This window comes from Cervus elaphus, chromosome 1 (assembly GCF_910594005.1).
Source record: "Cervus elaphus chromosome 1, mCerEla1.1, whole genome shotgun sequence".
In the NCBI taxonomy this organism is placed as follows: Eukaryota; Metazoa; Chordata; class Mammalia; order Artiodactyla; family Cervidae; genus Cervus; species Cervus elaphus.
In genome coordinates this window covers 60,878,441-60,904,188 of record NC_057815.1, presented here as the reverse complement: position 1 = coordinate 60,904,188, position 25,748 = coordinate 60,878,441, and the positions used below count along the sequence as shown (strand labels likewise).

The 25,748-nt window shown below is 37.7% G+C and overlaps 2 protein-coding genes across 2 annotated transcripts in view; both read right to left on the bottom strand.

The window, feature by feature from the left end:
• LOC122694965 (interferon-induced very large GTPase 1-like) overlaps positions 1-25,748 on the bottom strand; it is a 1,416,129-nt gene that overhangs the window by 279,691 nt on the left and 1,110,690 nt on the right. The window lies entirely within an intron of this gene.
• LOC122695244 (pyrin-like) lies at positions 382-12,445 on the bottom strand. Its single transcript, XM_043904890.1, has 4 exons — positions 12,374-12,445; positions 5,204-5,504; positions 1,759-1,859; positions 382-788 (listed from the first exon to the last, which is right to left on the bottom strand). The coding sequence occupies exons 2-4, from the start codon at positions 5,487-5,489 to the stop codon at positions 519-521; spliced, it is 657 nt and encodes a 218-aa protein (XP_043760825.1). The 5' UTR covers positions 5,490-5,504; positions 12,374-12,445; the 3' UTR covers positions 382-518.

Below are 25,748 nucleotides of genomic sequence, written 5' to 3'. Positions count from 1 at the left end.
TCTTCCCTAGAATGATGGAGGAAAAAATGATCATGTTTGCTTTTACTCAGGACTGAATTCAAAATCTGTGATTTGGAAGTAGAGGCATAATTTCCAATTCTTATGAAAGATACAGTGTGTATAGGTTGCCAACTGATCAGCTGGTTGTTATAACTCCTAATTTTTTTTTCCCATCCTATTTTTTCCACCTCTCTCCAGCTTCTCCTGATTTGCCTCAGAGACCAAAGAGGGAATTCAATTTGGAAATTGCAAGGATTTGGCACCAAAAGTGGGAGAGCAAATTGACAAATGGAAAGCTTGGTCAAAATATACTGTCTTGTAAAGTCATCTGCACAGTGAAAAATTGCCATCTGTATGTCCACTGGGTGGATGCAAGTTGGTACTGTAGTTGATTGTGTTTCCTTGACAATAAAAAAGTCCTCAAATGATTTTTCTAGTTCTGTGGTTCTCAGTGTCTGGGACACAGTAGGGGTTCTGTCTCTATTACCTCTGTAAACTTGATATCGCAAATGACAATCTCATACCAAAAGTTTCTCTAGAAAACAAAAAGGCAGCTCCTCCTCAGTGCTTGGTTGAGTGCCATGGAGGAAGGTCTTATTTATCAAAAGAGAATTTACTTTGGTCATCTTTTTGGGATAATAACTTTCCAGATTAAGCCGCTTGATCAAGTCAGGAAAGTGTTGATTTTGGATTGATTCTTCCTTATTATTGACTGGTTGAGTGTCTCTGTGAGAAGCAGTTTCATTGGGTGTTTTCTTTGACTTTGTTTGAAAGATATTTTTAAATCTCTAGAAAGAAAAAAAGACAATGATTATGGCTGTTATTTTTCTATATCAAAGGGGTTACATTGCTTATCATTTATGAATACATGCATATATTCTTTCCAAAAATAAATTGAGTCAATTTATGTGTGAGGCAATAGGATGATCAAGGAATGAAGTATAAAACAGGGTCATGCCTTGGAGGGCTTAAAACTTACCAATGAAGTTTGAGAGAGATGAATAAGTAAGTAGTTAATTGTATGGCCCCACAATACAAGTCTGAGGCCGTAAATGGTATAAAGTTCAAAGTGTACTGGCAACATGTTTGAAGAAGTGATTAAATTTTCTTGAGATGCAAAATGAGGAAAAGCTTTACCAAACTGATGTAACATATAATCATGAAAAGAATGTAGGTGGAAAGTAAAATTTAAAAATAAATAGAAGGGAACCTACCACAAGGTAGGTATTGTGTTGACTGTTTTGCAAGCTATTAATGTATTACTGATTGAATGTGATTTTATCACACAAAGGAGTAAGTGGGTGGGGGCATTCTAAAAAAGAGAACAGAAAAGCCAAAGCAAATATTGTAAAAGTTGGATATGCTTAGGAAATAGAAAGTAATCTAGTATATATGGACAGAAGCAGAAAATGAGATCAGTGAGAGAAACTGAAAAGAAAATGAATTGGTTTTTATTTAGTGACCATCAATTTTCATAATGCCCCTATTATCATTATTCCCATTTTGGAGAAGAGTAACTCATAAAAATTAAGCAATGTGCTTGAGAATGAGCAACAGAGACAGGAGTCACAGCCAGATTTCTCCGGGATCTTTCTTTTCTGCAAAACACCTTGGAGACATTTGGTGCTGACACGGAACAACCATGCCATGCTGTAGGATCTGGAAACCAGCAAACCTCTGAGATTCTGAGCAGCCTTTGGTCCAGACACTCCACTCAATTTCAGGGCAAAAATCTCTTCCCCAGGGCAAATTACCAACCTTTGACATCATTAGCTGCCATTTATCTTCATTCAGTCCTGCTTTATCCTCCTGCTTCCTCTTATTTGTCTTTTTTGCAACTTTTTCAGTGGAAGATCCAGCTTTGGAGGGAAAATAGTGTTCATTATTCTCACCATTAGTAAAACATGGAGTCAGAATTGCAGTGTTGCTGAAACTTAGCACCTTCCCCACTTACAATCACTAGTTTGGTGTCAGCAGCTTAATATCAATAAGTTCAATATTAGCATCTGTTTCCCAGGAATGACCCAAGAAAAGATATAGGTATTTTATGTGATGGGAATGATTAGGAAATAAGAATAACCATCTCATAGACTGAGAGGACTTGGGTATAAAAATGACACAGAAAAAACAGTGGTCAAACAAGGAGGATGAGTCAAAGTAACGGCTATTGCTGACAAATAGAGTGTTATTTATATGGAAATCTCAGCCATAGCACATTGATTTGGGGGTATGCTGAGTGTCGGAGAGTCTTGTGATGGCTCTTAATAATTATATCTCTTCCTCCCATACTTTTAAGTTTACTGAGAAAGGAAATTGAAGTAAAGTTGTTAAAGAGACTACCCTAAGGATATCATTTTTTTTCTTTTTTGTTAGAAATGATGCTTTTAAGCAAATGTTTCTCCTATATTATTGCCAAAATATTGAGCATCCGATTTATTAGCACCTCATATTTCTAGGCTTCTCACTGATTATTCCTGAATCTCCTAGCTCACCTCTAATGATGGTCCATGTGATAATCAGTCCTTGGAAAAAAATGAGATTCAGGCTGATTCAAATTAAGGTTTGATTGAGAATAAGGTTAATATCTAGCTAATGACTTACTTATAGCTAAGTAGGAAATCAGCCTGTAGCCAAGACTGTGAAACTTCACCTTCACCATTGTGGAACTAAAGGACACTGGTATTCATATCTAAAAAGCCTTTACAGTTTCTAGCACAAGAAATGGGGAAAGAAATTTCTACTTCCTGATAAATTTTAGAACACCAACCTTAAAATCATCTGGGACAGGGATGGGGTGCTGAACAGACCACCAACAAAAGAATGATAATCAGGTTGGCATCAGACTCACCATCAGTAAGTAACAAAGACAATTAAATCATCCTTTCCAAACAATGACACTACAGGATTTTTAACTTACAACCTTAACTCCATTCCAATTACTCTTCAAGTTTGTGAATAAAGTTATTTTTGAAAAACTAACAACCTAGAAAGTTTGCTGTCCACATACCCTTTATTAGGTGGGCTCCAGGGGAAATTATCTAAGAAATAAATGGAAGAATAGAGGACTTCCTTCACTTGGTAGGACATTGGAGATGTTGGAAGAATATAAGGATGTGATCAAGATGCACATGCAAAAAAATATGACTAAGAGAAGTTTCCATGAAGCAAAAAACAAAACAACAAAAACTGAACTCATTTGATTCTTTTATGAATAAAATTTACATATGTATGATAGTATAAATTGTTGACATTTAACTTTTGGAAACAAGCTATAAATAAAAAATGCAAGATTTTTTTATTATGGTTCAAACAAGAAATAAAAAATTTTCAGCTTTGACCATGTAAAAGTATTTTAGGGAATTTCAAGGTAGTGCCTCTCATAATGGAACAAAATGAAAAGTTTAAAAACTAAAATTTAAATGTAGCCTGTATATAAACTAAAAAATAGTGCTATTGGGGAGAGAGTAGGTGGGGAAGCAAGAGGTGGCATAACTGAGCAAAAAGCTTACCTCCTAATGGTAGGATAACAATGAATAATATTGATAGTGATGTTGATAATGATAAAATGATTGAACTAGTAGACCTAATATTGATAAACTTATGGAAGAGTGGTAAAAGCATGATATTCAGAGACATGTCAGTAGCCACCAAAAGAAACATTGAATTCCAAGGGGTTTTTTTGTGAGAGAAGGGTCAAGGTAATGTTCTATATGCTTTAATTTTTACTGTATTCATGAATTATTTTATTAAATAAGTTGAAAATTTATTTTAATAAATTGAAATTTTATTTAATATATATTTAAATATTTTTAAAGTGTTAACACTCACCCTTACAAATTAAAATTTAAAAATTACTTCATGCTGTTGAGAATGCAGTAAGAGGGGTATGCTTATACACTCTAAGTGACTAAGTCAATATAGTAGTTCTAGAAAATTATTTGGAAATAATTGTATGAATATAAATGCATATTTATATTCATACTCTTTGACTCATGTATTTCAATTTTAGGAATTTAAGGAACTGAAATAAAATGAACACCAAAATCTATCACTAAGATGATTTTCACAACATTATTCATAATGTTCATATTTTGGAAACAATATCTTAAATGGCATTTTGGCAAAATTATTTACAGAGCACCAACAGGATGGGATAATAAAATAGCTTAAAATAGTACTTAAGAGTTGATGTTTATTGCTTTGGGAAAAGCTTGTTATATGTTTTAAGACCCCCAAAATTTCTAATGTTATAGAACTGTGTATAGAATATAATCTAGGTGAAAAAAATTAATCTCAGTGAAGATAGCATATGACACATTGTTTGTTGCATTAGTCTTTGGGTGGGGATATTACTGATGTTTTTTCTTTCTTCAAATTCTCAGTGTTTATTGAGCACAAATTATCATTATAGTTAAAAAAGGAAACAACAATATGATCAATAAGAACTGAGGAGAAAACACACAGTGAATTTAGGTGAAAAGGCTAGTACTTTCAGTTGAGGTAGAAACAGGAATGGTTACAGAGGTAGCATTTCAGTTGGAGCTTGAATAATGGTAGGAATTAAGACTATGATGATCATAGTCTTAATCACTATGATGATCATAGCCAAGTGGCATGGGCTCACTAAAAGACTGAGAGCTAATCATTGGACCATAGAATACATCTTCCTCCCTACCTTACCATCATTGGTAAATTTCCTGAATAATAATAATATTCCTATAATAATAGGGGAATATACTTGAGAAGACTGGATATCTCCGACTTAATTTAAGAAGTTTGAAAACTCAAATACAACGAGGATAAAAAACAAGGACATTAGAGGAAGTTTTAGTCTTTGATACTAGAGTAAATAGCACAGCCTAACTCTTAGCCAGATAAATAAAGAACTTTACTCTAAAGGCTTATCTACCTCAGTTTCTTTTGAGTTTCAACAAAAAGTTACAAGGCATGCTAAAAAACAAACAAACCAAAACCCCCACAGTTTGAAAAGACAGAATAGGCGTCAGAATCAAACTCAGGTATGGCTAAGATGTTGGAAAGATGTGAACTTTATCTCAAAAATAATTTTTAAAAGCATCACGACATACAACTCTTTTTATATTTTATGCTCTCAATGTGTGTGTTGAACTAATTAAGATGCAGAGATTTCAGGAAAAGTCTTGAGCCGTGTCTGCAGACAGGAGTAGGTTTGGTCTAGACTCACATTTTTCCGTTGCCTGGCTGAGCTTCTCTGCTAGGTTGCGCTGGTTTATGGCTTTCAGGACCTCCTGAGTCACAGTCTTGGAGTATTCTTCCCCATAATACTGGATCAGTAGTTCAGCAAGTTTCACTGGGTTTGCTTGCTGGATAGTGCCCCGAGGTATATGGTTGTATCCCTCATCTAGAGTTATGTTTGTGAGTTGAAATTTGAATTTAACCAACTCCTCCTCTAAAAGGTCCTCAAGGATGTGAAGAAGGCATGCCTTCAGTGTGCTTTCCATTCTGTGCATCTGGGAAATGATGACCTGAAATGGACAGAGAATTATGGATGATCACAGGAATGATGGAAAGACACATATGAGGCAGATGGTTTGAGAGAAGTGAGTGAAAGAAGTGGAGATCAGAGACTGCCATGCTTAAAAACAAAGACAAAATGCTTGGGCCCCCAACTGTGTGCCTGTGATACATAGTCCTTACATAAGGGATGTTTCTCAGAGCTGTGGGGCTACTTAACCTGCATTCCAGGCTTCCCTGGTGGCTCAGCGGTAAAGAATCTGCCTTCAGTGCAGGAGACACAGGAGACCTGGATTTGATCCCTGGTTTCAGGAAGATGCCCTGGAGGAGCGCATGGCAACACACTTCGGTGTTCCTGCCAGGAAAATCCCATGAACAGAGGAGCCTGGTGGGCTACAACCCCTGGGGTCCCAAAGAATATAACTCTTTTGATTTTCCTCAGAAGGTGTGATGCTACTGTTGGAGCTCAGGGCAGACCACCCCAAAATATTTAACAATGGCATATGGATTGTTTTGAATTAAAGTTACTTACGAAACTACCAGTGCAAGTGAGACACTCTGACCCTCCTTTCCCCATCCCCCTGAAAGCAGGAAATAAATCTCTCATGTGAAAGGTACATTCCCTGCATCTCAAGATATTGCCAGGGATGGGGAATTTGGGCTGAAAAGTTTGTGTAAACAAACTATGTTATTTTTTTAATTTACTGCCCCAAATCTGTTTAGGTTCTTTGCTAACTGAACACCCAAAACCTAATTTTCTTTTTCTTGTCAATTTCTCACAAATTTAAACTTTGTTTGTTTAAAAAGTGTAAAAGCTACCTGCTTTGGCCACTTCTTAGATCCCATTTCCATGAGACCTTCATATACACAAATGAACTTGTTTCTTTTTCTCCTGTTAATCTGTTTTGTGTCAATTTTATTATTATTCCATCCACAAGAACTTAAGAGGAATAGAGGAGGAAACCTCCCTCTCTGAGACACTACCTAGCTCTCAACTTTCACAATCCTTATTATCCTTCTGTTTTGCCTTGTTACTATAGCTATCTATGTACTTCAATTATTTTCCTCTATTAAATAGAGAACACTAAAATTAAACAGGCTATTAATTAAACACTATTAATTAAACTGTTATGTATTGAGCATCATTTACATTCTTAAAACTTTAGCAAATCCTTTGCAAAATTTATTGCATTTATTTATTTTTTAAAATATTTATTATTTATTTATTTATTTGAATGTGCTGGGTCTTAGTTGTGGCATGTGGAATCTAGTTCCCTGACCAGGGATTGAACCTTGCCTCCTGCATTGGGAGCATGGAGTCTTAGCCACTGCACCACCAGGGAAGCCTGTATTGCATTTATTTTTAATAAAAAATTAGATATTATCTCATTTTATAGGTAAGAAAGTCAAGAATAAGACAGAGTGAGATTCCCAAGTTTACATTTTTTTTTTTTTTTTTGAGGGAAGAATGAAAAGTCAAATACAAGTCTTTCAAATCCCAAAACCATGATTCTTCCAGTATTTCCAATGGATAATGTGTTACTTATTGTGTACACTTCAAGACACATCAGAATGATTTTTAAAATAGTGATAACTGTCAAAGCCCCCCTAACTTTTGCTTCTTTTGCCCCATATTTCTGAAAAATGTCCCCTATAAATTTACTTGTTTCTTTCTTACTTTCAGTGCCAAAAAGTACATCAAATAACTGGGTAGCACTCACCATACACCATGCAATGATCCATGTGCTGGATATTCAGTTATGAGCAAGACAGAATACCTTTCCACAAAGAAATTTCCTTTCAGGGCAAGGTAGGATATTGGGATATGCATGAGAAAGACAATATCAAGAACATGAAAATCTTAATGTGATTTTTCTGCTATAAAGATGATTGAATATGGTGTGGTGAAACACTACTAGGGGCCAGGGGATAGGGGATGCTTAGGAAAGACTACTCTGAAGATGCAACGTTGTTGTTGTTAAGTCCCTAAATTGTGTCTGACTCTTTTGTTACTCCATGGACTGTAGCCCACCAGGCTCCTTTGTCCATGGAATTTCCCAGGCAAGAATACTAGAGTGGGTTGCCATTTCCTTCCCTAGGGGATCGTCCCAACTCAGGGATCAAACCTGCATCTCCTGCATTTTTAGGCAGATTCTTTACTGCTGAGCCACCAGAGAAGCCAGGAGGTACAATAGTTAAGTTTAAACCTGAAAGAAGATAAGAGGAATGTGAAGAACTTGGAGAACCTTCCAGGAATAGGAAATAGCAAATGCAAAGGCTTGAAACAGAAACCAGTTGGATATTTTAAGGGACAAAATAAAGGCCACTGTTGTTGGTGCAAAACTGAAAAACAGGAAAGAGTAGTAGATGATAGAAAGTTGTGATTCATGTTCTACCTTTTAGGTCATGATAAAGATTTTGGGTTTCTTCTATGTGTTGTGGGAAGCAATTGGAGCATTTTAAACATGAGAATGACAACATGGTTGAGTTTTAGGAAGATCATTCTGTCTTCTGAATGAGGACAAAATAGTTACCACAAGGAGGCAGGGGTAAAAATAAAGAGACTTAATGATGATCTAAAAAAGATGGTAGCTTGACTAAGTTTTTTAGCAAGTAAGACAATGAGCAATAGCCATATATAGAGTTTATCTTGTAGACATAGCCGTCCGGAATTATTGATGAATTTATTATGGGTTTGAAGAAACGTGAAAATTCAAGGATAATATAGTAAGCAGGTTTCTAAGATGCTAAGATAGAGTCCGCCCCACCCTCTCTTGTATTCATGCCCTATATAGTCCCTTTCCCCTTAGTTTGGGCAGATTCTATAAATATGATGGGATATGACTTCTGAAATTATATTACCTTATGTGGCTCAGATGGTAAAGAATCCACCGGCAAAGTGGGAGACCTGGGTTCGATCCCTGGGTTGGGAAGATCCCCTGGAGGAGGGCATGGCAATCCACTCCAGTATGCTTGCCTGGAGAATCCCCATGGACGAGAAGCCTGCCAGGCTACAGTCCATGGAATCGCAGAATTGGGTACGACTGGGCAACTAAGCGCAGCACGGCGCATGTGCAAAAGCGGGGAGGGCTATTCTGAGATGCTTTGACTTAACAGGTAAGCGCTTGAAAGCGGCAAGAAGCAGCAGTAGGTATGCTCCTGCTGATCTGGAAGAGAGCGTGTATTGAACTGCCTGTTTGGGTAATATTCCTAGGGTCTGAGAGTGATTCTGGGCTGATAGCCAGCAAGAAAATGAGAACTTAAGTCATAATCTGAAGGAAGCTCAATTTTTCTAATAACCTAAATGAAGTTTGAAGAAGACCCTGAGCTCCAGATGAGATAAGGAGCATGGAAAACACTTTAATTGCTGCGTTTTCCAATCTTGCCCAAAAGACTTATCTAACTCTTACATGGATCCCTAACCCATGGAAACTGTAAAATAATAAATTGGTGTTGTTTTAAGCTACTGATTTTTTGCTAATTTGTTGTGCAGAGATTAAAAACCAACACAGATGATTTCTAAGATTCTGACCTGAGTATAATAGATTGATTCTGGTGTCATGCCCTGAGATGGTCAGTTTATTATATAAACAGATTGGACATCATATTTTATTTACAGAATCAATTAGATAGACTGGTGGAGGTGGTAAGTAGACTAAAGTGGGCATACCTTTAAAGGAGTGGGTCCAATTTGGAGATACAGACCAGAGAGTTGCCCATATTTCGTATTTAAAGGCATGGGACTAGTAAGCTTGGTTAGGAAAAAAGTATAGATAGAGAAGAAAGAAGGGCCCTGAAGGCGAGCAGCATTCCAGCACTTAGATGAGAGGTAAGAGGAGACTAGAAGGAAGCAGAGGAGGCGGGGAATGAGGCGTATATGAACTCACTGAATCCTGGAGAAGGAAGTGTTTCTAAAAGAAAGATGTGGTCAACCTTACTAAGTGCTTCTGAGGCATCAGGAGGATAAAGATAGTGAATTAGTCATTGTGTCCTTTAAGAAGAGATGACCTTGATAAAAGCCATTTCTATTGGTGGGGGAAAAAGCTTAATGGAAGTGCATAAAGAGAAAATTAGAGATGAGATGATCAGCTAAGTCTTCCAATATTTTTTGCTCTCAGTATAAGCAGAGTAATAGGGCTATTACAGGAATGGGTCATGTGGTTAAGAAAATTTATTTTAGGTGTCGGATTTAGCAAAGCACTTGGTAGGAATGATCCTATAGGGAGGGAGAAATTTTTGATGAAGGAGATTGTATTAATTTCCCATTGTTGGTATTAAAAAATTACCTTTTAGTGGCTGAAAACAGCAAAAAAATTTTTGTCTCATAGTTCTGGGTCCAGAATTCTATATTGAGTCTGTCTTACGGGACTAAAATCAATGTATGGTAGGACATATAGCTTTTTCAGGAACCAGCTCCAGGGGAGAATCCATTCCTTACCTTTTCTGGCTTCCACTGATACTCCTTGACTTGTGACCTCATTATTCCAGTTTCTGCTTCTGTAGTTACATTGCTTTCTCCCTTTCTGTAGTAAAAATTCCATCTGCCTTTTTTCGTAGGTGACTGCATTTAGGGCTTTCTTGGATAATTCAGGATATTGTCCCAATATTCTTAATTTAACCACCTCTGCAAGTCCCTTTTGCCATACAAAGTTTACAGGTTCCAGGAATTAGAACATGGATATTTTGGGAGGGGGGAGGACTGTTATTTAGCCTATCAGATATATAAGAAAAATGTGCACCTGAGAGAGAATGATTAGAACAAGAAATAGAACTGTGTTAGGAAGGACAGAGAAAAAGATACAGAATCAAAACATATTTAAGAGTTTTAAATGAATAGCAGAACTTTTTTTATTGTTTGTGCAAATGAATGTCTTGCAGGTGATTCCTAGGTTTATCCTTAATTGGGCATTTTATTGAAATGCCCCATGCCTTATAGGAGACTATAAGGTATGGAGCAGATCTGAGGCTGAAGGAAGATAACTCATTTAATTTTAACAGATTGAGTTTGAGATTAACATAATGGTTAACATGTGCTCTTTATATTTTCCAAACATTCCTCTACATACTTTACATGTATTGTTTTTGTTATTTTGTTTTTATTTTAATTTTTTTTTTTTGCCATGACACACAGCATGTGGGATCTTAGTTTCTGACCAGGGATTGAACCCATGCCCCCTGCAGTGGAAACACAGAGTCTTAACCACTGGACCACAAGGAAAGTCCCTATATTGTTTAATTTAATACTGACAACAAACTTACGTCTTAAGGTAAGTATTATTATATCTTTATTTTATGGGTGATTATTCAGAGATGTAACTTGTTAAGGCTCTATGAAAGCCTGGCTCTAGAATAAATGCCCTTAGCTACCACATCAACATCTAAGTGAAGATGCCTGCTATTAGGCTGGTAACACGGTCCTGCATACCAGAAACCTGTCTGGGCTGAAGATTTAGATTAAGGAATCATCAGCATAGATAACAGTCAAATTAATAAAAAATAGATGCAATCAGTCAGGGAAAATATCCTCAGAGAAAGGATTAGCAGGCCCTATTTATACAGGGCTGATATACAACTGTTAGACTGTGGGGTAACCTTATCAACGATTAAATATTTACACACATATGGGTGACTACTAGATTCTTCTCTAGCCTATATACCCCACCACCACCCTGGTTTCCCAGGATCTAAGGAACACTGGGTGGGCCCTGCCAGGAGAAATATTCACTATTTCATTTAAAAATAAGTATTTATTCAATACATTCTGTGGAGCTGTGGCAGATAATGGGAAATAAAGGAGAAGTGGGATATCTTTCCTGTCCTCAAGAGATTTATGAAAAGTGACACATATAACCATGGCATGAATGTGATTAAGCTTGAATGCAATTATTTTATAGTGTGGTATAGGAGCCCAGAGAATACAGCAATTATTGTCATTTATTTATTCAATTCATTCATTTTACTTAGATAAAAAGCTATTTTTAAGCAAGACTAATAAGATAAAGGGGCTTCCCTGGTGGCTCAGATGGTAAAGCATCTGCCTGCAATGTAGGAGACCTGAGTTCGATCTCTGGGTTGGGAAGATCCCCTGGAGAAGGAAATGGCAACCCACTCCAGTATTGTTGCCTGGAGAATCCCATGGTCAGAGGAGCCTGATAGGATATAGTCCATGGAGTCGCAAAGAGCTGGACACGGCTAAGTGACTTCACTTTCTTTCACTAATAAGATAAAATCCCATTCCTCAAGTGCTCAGTGGCTGGTGGAAGACATGGACACAGATCTGATTTACCTGTGTATTTTAAGACAAAAATAGATACAGTAGAGGACATAGTAGAACATAATGGGAGCAGAAGCCCATATTGCTCAGTTCCATTGACAATGATAGCCAAAAAATGGACCCAGGCTTCAGTGAATTTAAAGGTAGAAGAGTTCTTACACAGTCTTTGTACATGTACTTTGGTCTTTGTGTGTCCTCTGTAGACTGTTCACATTTTCAGAGACAGTTCAGACCTGGAGTCCTCAATGAGGACTCTTTCCCAGGGTTCCTAGATTTGAGCAAAGAACTCTGAAATGTGTTTAAAGCAGGACCTTAACAAACTGTAAGTCAAAGAAGACAAAGACAGAGAGAGTGACACGAGCAAGTCAGAGAGCGATCATAATAGAGCAATAGAGAATGATGAGGAAAGCGACCCACCCACACATATATACGAGAGAAAGACAGAGAGATAGAGACAGAGTCAAATCAAGAAGGAAAGCAAAGACCAGGAACAAGAAGACTTTCACACACACTACAGACCTTTCTTAGTCAGCTGTGCTCCCGTCCTCCCCATGGGTAAAGGGAAAGCTAACCCCATCACGGGCCCCTGGGCAAGAGGAGACTCACCGGTGTGAATCCTAGGTCTCCTTCCAGTTCAGTCAGACCTTGGGATGGGAGACTGCTCTGGCAGGTTAGAAATGTGGCTGTCTTTTGTGAGCCAAGCAGCTAGCTTGATTTTTTTTTTCACCTGTGTCTGAATAATGTGGGGTGTAGTAATGTAAATCACTGCCAGCCAACACCTACTCACCTGCTGCTGAGAGGACAGGGTGGGAGGACCAGGGCAAAACTAGAAGTGTTATCTTACCCCTGATTTAAAACTTTGTCAATTGCATCTCATTATGTGTTGAATAAAGTTCAATTTGGGGATTTAAGATCCATCTAGCTAGTAAATAAGAGAATGGATTGAATTGTATTCAGACTGATCTGCCCTTAAGTCCCTGTGTGATTACTTGCTAGTTGAATTAGGGCAAGTTACTGTTGACTCCAAAAAGTACACAATGTGAGAGCTGTGAGTTAAATTTTATTCGAGGTAAAAATGAAGACTGCAGCCCAGGAGACAGCTCCTCCGATAGCTCTGAGAAACTGCTCCAAAGAGGCAGGCGGAAGGTCAGTATATATGTCATTTTGGTGAAGGGGGAATACATGCAATCAAGTACATATTTTTTCCAGAAGATTTCTGCTAGTCACAAGGAACAGTCATCACCATGAAGAACTTTAGTTCTTTTATAGGTATGAGGAGATACAAGAATTAGGCTCATAAAATCAGTTCTTGAAAATGTCTTAACTGTCTGAAGACCTGTGTGGCCAGCAGAGAGTGCCTCATTTCTATCTCCGCTCTAACTCCTTTCAGAGGTGTTGAAAATCAACACCTGCAGCAGCACATGGTTTAATCCCTGGAGAAGTAGACGGTCAGCGCCAGTTCGTGGCTGACACTACTTAGCTTTCCACAGTCTCTCTATCTTCTAATTATGAAATGGGAATAAAAACAGCACTTATATCCAAGAGTTGCTTTGAAAAGTAAATAATCATGTAAATCTTGTAGCATAGTGTTTGGCCCTTACTTAATATTCAATAAAAGTTAACTACTATTTTTCTTCTAGTAGGGGACCCTGAGACAGATAAACCAAAGAAAACCAAGCAAAAATTTTATAACTTTTATACTTGTGAAAGGGACCCAAGAAAACTAACTTGCTAAAATGGCAGAAACCAACCCCTCATCTTAAATACCATCTTCAGCTAAAGGCAAAAGAATGTATTAGGGGTACTGGCTTGGAACTTCAAAAAGAGGAAGAAGGCAGTTGAAATGGAGAGGAAAAGCAAATGTTTGGTAAACACATGCTTACTGGGTCATGCAGAGACAATGGGGCAGACAGCAGACTCTTGATCCTTAAGCTCTGCTGGGTTTCACCCATCATACCTAGCTCTCATACTCTTTGCAACTATCTCTGGTAGTAGCTCTATTCTGGTAGCAGGTCCTTTATCTAAACATTTTAGACAGCTAAATGTTAGGTAAAAAGAAAGACTTCCTGTGTCTTTGGTTTCTTAAAATTAAATAGCATAAATTAATTGTCATGCCAAAGAATCACTCTTTGGGGTGGCGAATTTTGCTCCCCTAGGAAACTAAGGCATAGGAAATTGGATTAATTTACCTACATTCCAAAGGCCAGGCATGACAGAAGTGGAACTCACACTCAGGCAGTTTGGCTTCTGAGCTCACGTTCTTGATTACTAATTTTTCTAGTAAAAAAACCTGAGAAGGACCTACAGTTCTACAGCTTATTATCTTTGAAAATTTTAAAACCACTCAGGAGAATCATGACTATTGTAGGACTAGGACCAGTTTGTTAATTGTGTAGCAAATAATGACAGTCTCATGGCTGATGCAGGGGTGAACTTTGAGGTGCTGTCTTGCATTGAGTATGAATCATTAGCTGATTTGTTTCATAGTATTGGGAAGAGTAGATGGAGTGTTTCTTTTATACAAGGCTTCCAAGAGCATTGTTTATTTGACCAGAACATTTGATAAGTCTAAAAGGCTGTAACCTTGAGATTTAGCCCCTGGGATATAACACCTATCTTGTTTGACATGATTGGTATCATTTTGGGGGGGCACTCTGAAGAGTTATGATACCATATTCCTTTATGTCTCAGTACAGAGTAGAATTCAGCAGGAGTGAAGTGGTAGATAAGAAGTGATTTATTAGAATAGGACGCTTATGAGGCTTACAAGCTGGTGGGTGAGAAATGCCACACCCCAAGAACTTGGTGAGCTACAATTTTATAATCAAAGGAAGAGTAGGGAGGGGGAGAAGACCTTCTTTGTCTTTCTTGAGTAGACGTCATGTTTCCTTCATTAGTTCCTCCTTCAGGTTGAGCAGGGAAGTTTTCTTGTCCATACATTGTCAAGCTAGATCTACAAATTACTGTTTTCTATGTGTAGTGAGTATGTCTTAAGGATCATTAACTTCATGAGCTCACTGGGCAGAGTGTGGGTCTCATGCCACTATTGTTTTATTGTTTGGGGGCATGTTCCATGCTTCTGTTGTATGGTTTTGTTGCTAAGCAAAGCCTGCTTGGTTTTGTGGCTAAACAAACCTGCTTTCTTGAGTAATCATTAACTTAGGGGGTCTCCCATATCTTTCACTCCAGTATTCTTGCCTGGAGAATCCCATGGATAGAGGAGCCTGGCAGGCTACTTAGCGACTAAACCACCACCACCACCCATATCTTTCTACTTACAATCCCCTAGTGGGATTAACAATTTAATTACCTATTTTGTCCCTTCGTTCTGTCCCCATTGGTTTAGTACAGATCTCTGTCTGACCAGATTAATGATCTTGGAAGCATTTACTATTATGATCAGATTTAATATTTTGCACCTCTGCTTCCTCAACTATTGCTAATTTTGAAAAGTCACAAAGGAGAGTCTCATTTCTATAGCTTCTCCATCTGCATTATGCTTCTTTCTCTGAGGCAGGAAAGTAAGAATTTTTATAAATGAACAACAAAAAAAGATGTAGCTCTGAATGAATGTGTTGTGTGCCTATAGGTTTCCATGCACTTCTTTCAACCCCAGTTCTACTTATTTTACTCCTTTCCCAGCAGCTGTGTGTTGTGTGTGTGTGTGTGTGTGTTTGAGTTGTCTCAACTTGGCCCATATTCATGCAAGTTGCAGCTGTCCTTGGCCTGGGGAATTTCCAGGGAAAGCTTCTTTAAGCTTGTCAAAACTTGCTAGGGAATCAAGGCTTGGAGATATGCTCACTTTTTGATATTTAAAACTCAGAACTTCTGGCACTTTAAGAATTCAGAGAGGGCTTGCTATTTCTCATTTACAATCACCTCCAGTTATTTTCTTTGCATCATGCCCCAAGAGAAATAACAGTCAAAATACTGCAAGTTCTCAGCCTGAGCTTCAGGGTAAAATGGACCCTGTTCCTAACTACTTTCTTGAATAAATCTTTACTGCAATATATTGCAGTATATTAAAAGACCTGACTTAATATTAATTAATAATAATTTTTAAATACCCTAAAATTTCAGTCCAAAACTAGCTCCATATGAGCCAAAGTCAGATGGTCCTGTTGAGTAAAACTCATTTGACTTCTTCTGACTTTATTGAGGTATAGTTGACATATAATATTCTGTAAGTTTAAAATGTACAATGTATTGATTTAGTCCATATATATATACATGGACCATAAAGAAAGCTGAGCGCTGAAGAATTGACGCTTTTGAGCTATGATGTTGGGGAAGACTCTTGAGAGCCCCTTGGACTGTAAGGAGATCCAACCAGTCCCTCCTAAAGGAAATCAGTCCTGAATATTCATTGGAAGGACTGATGCTGAAGCTGAAACTCCAATACTTTGGTCACCTCATGCAAAGAGTTGACTCATTTGAAAAGACCCTGATGCTGGGAAAGATTGAAGGCAGGCGAAGGGGATGACAGAGGATAAGATGGTTGGATGGCATCACCGACTCAATGGACACGAGTTTGAGTAAACTCCAGGAGTTGGTGATGGACAGGGAAACCTGGTGGGCTGCAGTCCATGGGGTCGCAAAGAGTCGGACACGACTGAGTGACTGAACTGAACTGAAAGTAAAATTGATTCGAGCATTCTGCTCCAAGACGGTGGCATAGGAAGACCTTGACCTTACTGCCCCCCATGTGTACACTGAACCTACACCTACCTATACAACGGTTTCTCCTGAAGAAGAACTGAGAGCTGATTGAACAGCCTCTGCACGTCAAATGATAGAAAGACTACACAGAGATAGATAGGAGAGATAGAGACACAGTATTGATGGGAATCCCACCCCTGGCATGCTGACCTGTAATAGGGAGGGATATCAATGAGGGAACTGTGAACAGACTTCCCTGGGGCACAAGAAAGAAAAACCCCAGCAGTTTAAAGGACATCTAAGCTACATGTGAAAGAAATTCATATATTAACCCTAAGGCATGTGCAAACATCTGTAACACTGCTGAAATTCTGAGAGTGCCTCTCTCTCAGAGGCGCTAAAAATCACCATTTTTGCGTTCCTCCTCCACCTTGATAGTGTGGATGCGAGAATGGTACAGGCATTCTAACCAACCCTCTAAGGCTTCCCCAGGACACTCCAGGCTCCTGGCCCATACCAGCTGTCCCCCCAAAGAGGCCCTGAGAAATTGTGCCCTGGGACCACTAAACCCATGCCCACCAGGACATACCAATGGAAACCCAGACCCCCTGGATGAAGGAGCCTCAGGACTTGCACCTAGACTCTCCGGCGCCTAAAAGAATATGCTAATTATCTCTGTAACAGAACAGAGTCATAAATCCCATTATGCTTATGGGGGTATGACCACAGGCCTATTGATAAATGTCTACTATTTAACTATCTAGGCTTATGACTCATGAATCATGGGTTAACTTTGATTGTATCTCTCTTTTACCTTGTCCAGACTAGTTTCAAGGAATTTGGGGAGATGGGTTTGAGCACGTACGCTTAGGGTGTATAAGGTTTTCACAAAAACTGGTTGGGGTCCTTGGCTAAGAGGAGACTCTGCCTTGGGCCCTCTGGTGTAAAAAACTGCACTCCCCTATCTGCATTTTCCTTCTGAGTGAGTTTGTTTGCCGGAACACATAGCTACAATAATGGCACATCATGCCCCAGGCCTATGCTCACTGTGGCTCCAGCTGTCCTGCCAAGGCGTCCCTAGCCCTTAGATCCCACACAGAAGAGACAAGCCCCCTACATGTCTGGCCCTGAAAACTAATGGGGATTATATCCAGGAAAGCCCTGGAACTGCAGGAGGTGAAGAGCTCTCTCTTAAAAGACTTAGATTCATTTATGCTATAACTCGACACATACACAAAAACACCAGTTGGAAAAATGTTTAGAACAAAAGAGAAGGAGCCTCATTTACTAATCTTAAAGTGTCTGTCAGAGAAGCAGGCAATTGGTGAGTCCTCTCTGGGAAGCACCACTTTGGGAGCTTATCCATCCTATCTTGCTAATGCTAGGGGCCACTTTGGTACTCCCCTGGAAATCTGCTAGAGCTTGGGTGTGTCCCTCACTGAAAGCCCTGTTTATCTCTGTCACAGCAGCTCCTGTCCTAGCTAGCCTGAGTGAGAGAACTCCACCCATACCCACACTGCAGCTGCAGCCCTGCCACAACAGGTGGGGCACATCCTGGGCCCACATGCTGGGCACATGTGGGAAGCCCCTTCATTTCCAGAAAGACTTTAATTAAGCAGAGATAAACAACCTGTCTGATAAGAGTTCAAAGTAATGGTTGTAAAAATGAAGGAGAATGGATGAACACAATCAGAACATCAACAAAGAAAGAAAATATAAGAAAGTACCAAACAAAAGTGAAAACTGAACTGAAAAATATAGGGGTTCAGCAGCTGAATGGATGAAGAAGCACAAATCTGTGAGCTCTAAGACAAAGCAATGGAGCTCATCCAGACAGAGTAGCATAATGGAAAAAATATTTTTAAGTGAAGATCCCTGAAGTCATAAAGTCAAGCAAACTAACATTTACATTTTAGGAGTCCCAGAAGCATAAGAGAGAGTAAAAGGGAGATCAACTTATTTGAAAAACTAATGATTAAAAACTTCTTTAACCAGGGGAAGGAAGCATATCTAGGTCCAGGAATCACAGAGAGTCCCAAACAAGATAAACTTGAAATGAACCACAAAAGACATATCATAACTAAAATGGCAAAAATTAAAGATAAAGAGAGAAATTTAAAGGCAGCAAAGAAAAACAACTAGTTACATACAAGGAAATATTGATAAGACTGATACCAGTGAAGACTGAAAAATCAGCTGATTTTTTAGAAGAAGCTGCAGGCCAGAAGGGAGTGGCAAGATGTGTTTAAAGTGCTGGAAAGAAAAAAAAAAAAATTACCACCGAGAATACTCTACTTGGCAAGATTATCATTCAGAATTGAGGGAGAGATAAATGAGTTTCCCAGACAAGCAAAAAGTGAAAAAGATTATTACTGCTAAATTGGCCTTACATGAAATGTTAGTAAATCTTCAAGTGGAAAAAAGAAAAAAAGAAAGAATCACTAGAAATAAGGAAATAAACAAAAGAAAAAAATCTCATTGGTAGAGATCCATTGGTAGTGGATAAGCCACTTAATAAAACTACTATGAAGGTTAAAAGACAGAAGTAGTAAAATTATAACTGCAATAAGCAGTTAAGGGACACACACACAAAAATAGATGCAAAATATGATGTTAAAAACATGTAACATTAGGAACAGTAAAAATGTAGTGCTTTTAGAATGCATTCAAAGTTGATTATCAGCTTAAAATAAACATGTGTGTGTGTGTGTGTGTGTGTGTGTGTGTGTGTGTGTGTGTATTCACGGTGACTGTAGCCATGAAATTAAAAGATGCTTGCTCCTTGGAAGAAAAGCTAGGACAAGCCTAGACAACATATTAAAAAGTTGAAACATCAATTTGCAGACAAAGGTTCATATAGTCAAAGAGACAGTTTTTCCAGTAGTCATGTATGGATGTGAGAGATGGACCATACAAGAGAATGAGCACTGAAGAATTGATGCTTTTGAACTGTGGTGTTGGAGAAGACTCTTGAGAGTCCCTTGGACTGCAAGATCCAACCAGTCAATCCTAAACGAAATCAACCCTGAATATTCATTGGAGGGATTGATGCTGAAAATGAAGCTCCAATACTTTGGCCACCTGATATGAAGAGGTGACTCACTGGCAAAGACCCAGATGCTGGGGAAGATTAAAGGCAAAAGGAGAAGGGGCGGCAAGGATGAGATGGTTAGCATCACCAACTCAATGAACATGAATCTGAGCAAACTCCAGGAGATAATGAAGAACAGGGGAGCCTGGTATGCCTCAGTCTGTGGGATTGCAAAGAGTTCAACATGACTTAGTGACTGAACAACAACAATGTATATTCATGAACCTAATAGCAATCACCAATTACAAACCTACAGTAGATACACCAAAAATAAAGGCAAAGGAACTCACACAAAACACTTAAAAAAAAATCAAACCACAAGGAAGAGACCAAGAGAAGAAAAAGTAGTGAAGAACTACAAAAACAACCAGAAAACAGTTAACAAAATGGAAATAAAGTACGTACATATCAATATCCACTTTAAATGTGAAACAATGAAATGCTCCAATCAAAAGACATAGGATGAATTAATGCATAAAAAATACAGACCCATCTATATTCTCTACCTATGAGAGACTCTTCTCACATATATACACACAAAGATTGAAAGTAAAAGCATGGGGAAAAAGATATTTCATACAAATGGAAACAGAAAGCTGGTATTACAATACTCATATGAAACAAAATAGACTTTAAAACAAAGATAGCAACAAATTAAAATGGAAGTCATTGTATTGTCATAAAGAGAAGATCCAAGAGGATATATTGTAAACCCAACATAGGAGAACTAAATGTATAAGCAAAAATGAACAGACATAAAGGAAGGAATTGACAGTAATACAATAATAGTAGGAAATTTTAGTACCCCACTTACATCAATGTACAAATTATTCAAACTAATTTATGAAAATCAGTAAATACATATTGGCCTTAAATGACACATTTGACTTAATGAACTTAATAGATATAGAAAGAATAGTCCATCTAATACACATTCTTTTCAAGTGCACATAAAATAATAGTGGCTCTGCCACTGGCGATCAACTTGGTTTATCTTTTCTTGGAGATCTCAACTTTTATTTTTGACTATTTTATGGTCTTGTGACCTCTGGCCTCTGATTGCTTCAAAGACTTTACAATCCCCCCCGCCCCCCGCCATTCTTTCATTTAAGCCAGTCTAGTTTCGTTTGTTCAGCACAATGTTTTTGAGATTCAACCATGATGTTGCATTTATCAATATTATTTTCTATTTTCTCCTGAGTACTATTCTGTTAAATGGATGCTCCATAAGGATACGCTAGTTTATTTGTGCATTCATCTGTTGATGCACAGTTGGTTTTTTTCCAAGCTTTTGGCTAGCTTGAATAAAGCTGATAAGAACAGTTACAAGCTTTTGTATAAGCAGAGGCTTTAATTTCTGTTGGGTATCTAGGAATGGAAGTACTAGGTTAAATAACACGTGTACTTATGTTGTATTCGACATGTCCATTTAAAGTTTGGTCTCTGTTAAATAGAAGTTGAAATCAGGGGAGACACCAAGATTCCAATCTGCGTCTACAAACATAATATAAGCGGCTTCAGAATATCTTACAAAGTCAGACTCATGGGAATGCATTGTTTATGTCAGCTCTCAGGACCTTAATTTTAATGACTTCCTCCCAGGAAAAGTCACTGTTCAAGCCCTTGAGAATTTAGGTTCAGGTCTTTGAGACTAGTGGTTGGCAAAGATTTAGAATGGGGAAATAAAAATCCAGCGAGAAATGCCAAATGGGATTTTGATCTTCAAACTGCAGATTTCGCTGTCCTGTATTGAGCCCTTGACGCCCTCTCCACTGACTCCATTGCTGTGTGCTCAGCCCAGCAGGTCAGAGGAGGCTGCATCTTTTAGACATTTTTGCGGTTTGGAGAGACTTGGCTTTTTCTCTTCAGTGCCGCCTACCTTGATCTCTCCTTCTCTTCCTTCCTCGCTTCCTTTCTTCCTTTGTCTCTTTCTCTTTTTCTTCTTTTTGTGGCGGCCTTCTCTTTAACTCTCCTTACATAGAACCAGCATAGAAATCCTGTTTCAAGATGCTGGCAGGGATCAGATTCTACACTGAAAAAAAAATTTAGGATTTTACCCTGAAATCTGTCGGATGATAATCTCCCACAACAACCTTATCTTCTGAGAGCTGGAGCCTGCCACATACCCCCTGTCCTTGGCTGACTCTGTGTTCTCATCCCCTTGTACTTTTCCTATTACCACAGGTGTAAAGTTACAGGAAACCTGTTTTCTTATTTTAATTTTGAAAGTTCTTGGATCTGGAGATGAATACAACAACTACTTGAGGACTTCTGTTACCATAAGACCCACAACCTTGTTCTAGCATCTCTGTCTTATGGAAGGTAAAGGGTTTGTCCAATTTATAATATTTGCTTCTTCTTGAACTCAAGGAAGGAAGAAAAAATCTTTTGTTTTTACAACTTTACCTACTCCCAAGCCCAGGTGCACATGCCTTATTTTTCTTGCTGGTCATTTCTGTGGGTACCAATGCTAATAGATATTAATTCATTTTATTGTTTCTAGTTGTATGAGTATTCATGTTTAGGTATATGAGTGTAAATATATGTAAATTTGTATATGTGATAATATGCACATGGGATAAACATGCACATATTGATTTATTGATTTGTCCAACAGATATTTATTGAAAAACTTATCTGTGTCAAGCGGTGGGGATAAAATAGCTGGTGGTATTTCTCTTCAAAATAGAAAAAAACGTCATGTCAATGTATGACAAGACCCACTGTGGTGTTGTAAAGTGATTAGCCTCCAACTAATAAAAATAAATGAAAAAAAAACAAAATAGAAAAAACCGGAGTGACTTGAAAGCAAGTATATATTATGTGATAGAAAAGATGTATTAATAGTTGTCAGGATAAAACCTAGAGAAACAGAGAAATGGAAAATAGCACCTCAGCTTAATGGCATGCATGGAAGCTTGGGTGAAGCCGTTAGAGGAGGATAGTGGAGAATGACAAGCAGTATATCTCCTTGATCGAGTAAGAAGTGAAGTTCCATAGAGGAAAGGGTGCAGGCAAAGGCACAGGTTCACGTACCTTTAGGTATGAACGTCACGGGTGAGAGTTAGCGAGCAAGGAGAGGTGACCTTGCAGACATCTCCCAGTCAAGCAGAGATGCTCTAGAACCTGATTATACATTAGATTTAAGTCTATAAACAATGAAGAATTATTAAATTGGTTTAATGGGGAGTTGAAAATGATACAGTTAGCATTTTCTGAAGATTATTGTTTGAAAGAGCAATAAAGGAGGCAGAGAAGTCATAGAGATATAATAAGTAGAAATTATGAGGTCAGAAAATAGGTTGGTGATATTAGCAATTGAGAGGAGGAGAGAGATTTGAGATCTCCTGAGATAAAGTCAGTGACTATTTAAATTGTCCAATTGATGGAAAGGAAAAAAAAAAAAAGGAAAAAAAAAGAGAAAAGGACTCCAATTTTCAATCTGAAAATCTGTCTTAGTAGTTTTACCAATATAAGGGAAAGAAAGGAGTATTTATAGAAAAAAAAAGAGATCATAGTTTCAAGTTTGGCTATCTTAAATTAAAAGTTAAACAAGAAAATGTATGTGAAGTAATTGGTCCATATGTGTGCATTAAGTCATGAATATTTACACTTATTCTAGATAATTAAACCTAATGTACACCAAATAATAACTGTGTATTTATAAATAATTTAATTTAATTCCTGTAATAAATACTAATATCCTTATCTTATAGATGCAGAAACAAAAGCTTATGTGGCATAAATAACTTGCTCTATATGACCTATAGAGCTCAGGTCCAAATCAAGTTGTCTGTCCACAAGACTTATTCCATCACTGTAACATCATAATGATAATCATTACTATTGCTATTATTATTTCTATTATATATAAAAGGAATTTGTCAGTGAGGTTCAGTAGGAAGTTTGATATGTGAATCAGAACTTTGAAAGAAAATGACTCAGTTGCTTAGAGAGATTTAGAAGCCATCAACAGTTAAATGATAGCTGAGGTCAGAAGAGTAGGTGAGATCTCGCAGAGAGTCTATAGGCTCAGAAAGTGAAGAAAAGAGGAAAATGCCGATACTAAATGATGGGCAAAAGAAAAGTATGATAAGCAAAAGAAAAGTAGGTGTCATCGGGAGAAAAAAGGTCTAAGAGAAGGCAAGGGAGAATACGGCTTTGAGAGTATTCATAGTTGTACATATGACTGAGTGATCACACAAGACAATCACAAGCACAATTAATATACTTGAGCATTGAAAGGTCTCTTTGAATTGTGCAAATAGATTTATTGGAGAGATTAAAAATATTATCTCAAGAAGCTTAGAGAGGAGAAGAAACAGATAAAATTCCTTTGTTAAAAGGAGAAACCAGTAGCACAAAAGATGGGGAAAGTAGAAGGAGAACAAAAAGAGGTTATGTTGGAAAAATAACCAGAGAAGAAATATTTGACATTACAAGCACAAGGGAGTCCCCTTACTATAGCTAAGACAACTCTTCTGCTGAGAGGAAAGGGTGGATTATTACACGGATGTAAGGATGTGAAGAGGTGAGCAGTTGCACCTATTTATGTTGACATTTTCATTTTTCTGTTATACAGTCACCGAGAAAATCCTGAGTGGTGAGGTTGACCTTAGTTGGGTTAGGGCAGGGAACTTGAGAGGAATAATTTTCCCTAGTTATGATGGGAATATTGGAAAGACACAAGGAAAAAGTAAAGAAAAGAGACCACGATTTGTGGAGGCATTGGCTGTAATAAGAAACTTTGGCATTTGTTGTGCCAAATTTAACCTGTGTCTCCAACTTAACCTAACAGCTGAAATATATATGAGACAAAATCAAATTAATACAGACTTCAGATTCAGGAAATTATATATAGATTTAACAGAACCCAATGGAAAAGAGTTTCAAGGAGGAAGACTACCAAACAGTGTCAAAAACAGAGAAATGAAGAATGCACCCAAAAGGGTTGAGTATCAAATTATGGGAGAGTTTGGAATAGTAGTTTTTCAGTAGAATCACAGGAGTAGGAATTATATTGAAAATAATTAAAAAGGAAAATGGATGGGAACTTTCAGTCATGCATATATTTGGCAATGAAAGAGAATGATTGGAAAGTTTGGCAGCAAAATGAGAAAAATTAGGCAATGGCTAGAAAGGACAGTAGAACCAAAGAAAGGCTGTTGTGTATCTGTGTCTGTGTGCATTTTAATATAAAGGATGCTTTAACATATTTGTTTATCATAAAGGAAGGCAAAATCAAAATCAAATATAAGAAAAGAAATTCAAATTGTATTATCACTTCCAAAAGACAAAAATGAAGATTCTTGCCTTTGTTAATGGTTGTTTAAAAGTAATGTGATTTCTGGGGGAATTTTATTTTAGAAAGTGACACTTGATAATTACCTGTTGAGTAAATAAGGCAACAATTGTGATCAGATGCCTATTTCTTCATGGCTAATGGATTTGGTATCATGATTATTTTTTTTCTCATTCCAAGACCAAAAAAGAATTCTTTGTACTTTCTCTTCCATTATGTTTTGTCACTGTTTGTGTTCTATTTCTCAGATTTTTTGCATTAGAGTCTGGCATGTATTATAAAACAAAATGGAAGATGTACAGGTGAATTGGATATTTGTTGGTTATCTTTTTAATATCCTTTTTTCTTTGCTCAAAATTTCCTGATTTCTTTTGGGGATACATATTTTTGCAGGGAATCTGACTCTATTCCACATCAGACTTTATCTTAGTACCTTTGATGAGAAAGCTGTTGCAAAGAAACTTTATTTTTCTGATTAGATGAGAGCAAGAAATCGTGCATCCCTCATAGTTAGGATGAGGACTATGTGGAAGACTATAAGGAAACATGTTGAGGGTTTGGATAGAACCTCACCTGAAGCCAGCCCTAAAATGGATTTTCAGTAATTTAAATCTATAAGATACCATTGCTTTTTTGTTTTTTGTTTTTTCATTATTATTAGTAGTGTTAGTAGTAGCATGCTCTGTTGTTGTTCAGTCACTAAGTCATGTCCTACTCTTTGTGATCCCATGGACTGCAGCATGCCAGGCTTCCTTGTCCTTCACTGTCTCCTGGAATTTGCTCAAACTCATATCCATTGAGTCAGTGATGCCATCCGGCCATCTCATCCTCTGTCGCCACCTTCTCCTCTTGCTCTCAGTCTTTCCCAGCATCAGGGTCTTTTCCAATGAATCAGCTCTTTGCATCTGGTGGCCAAAGTATTGGAACTT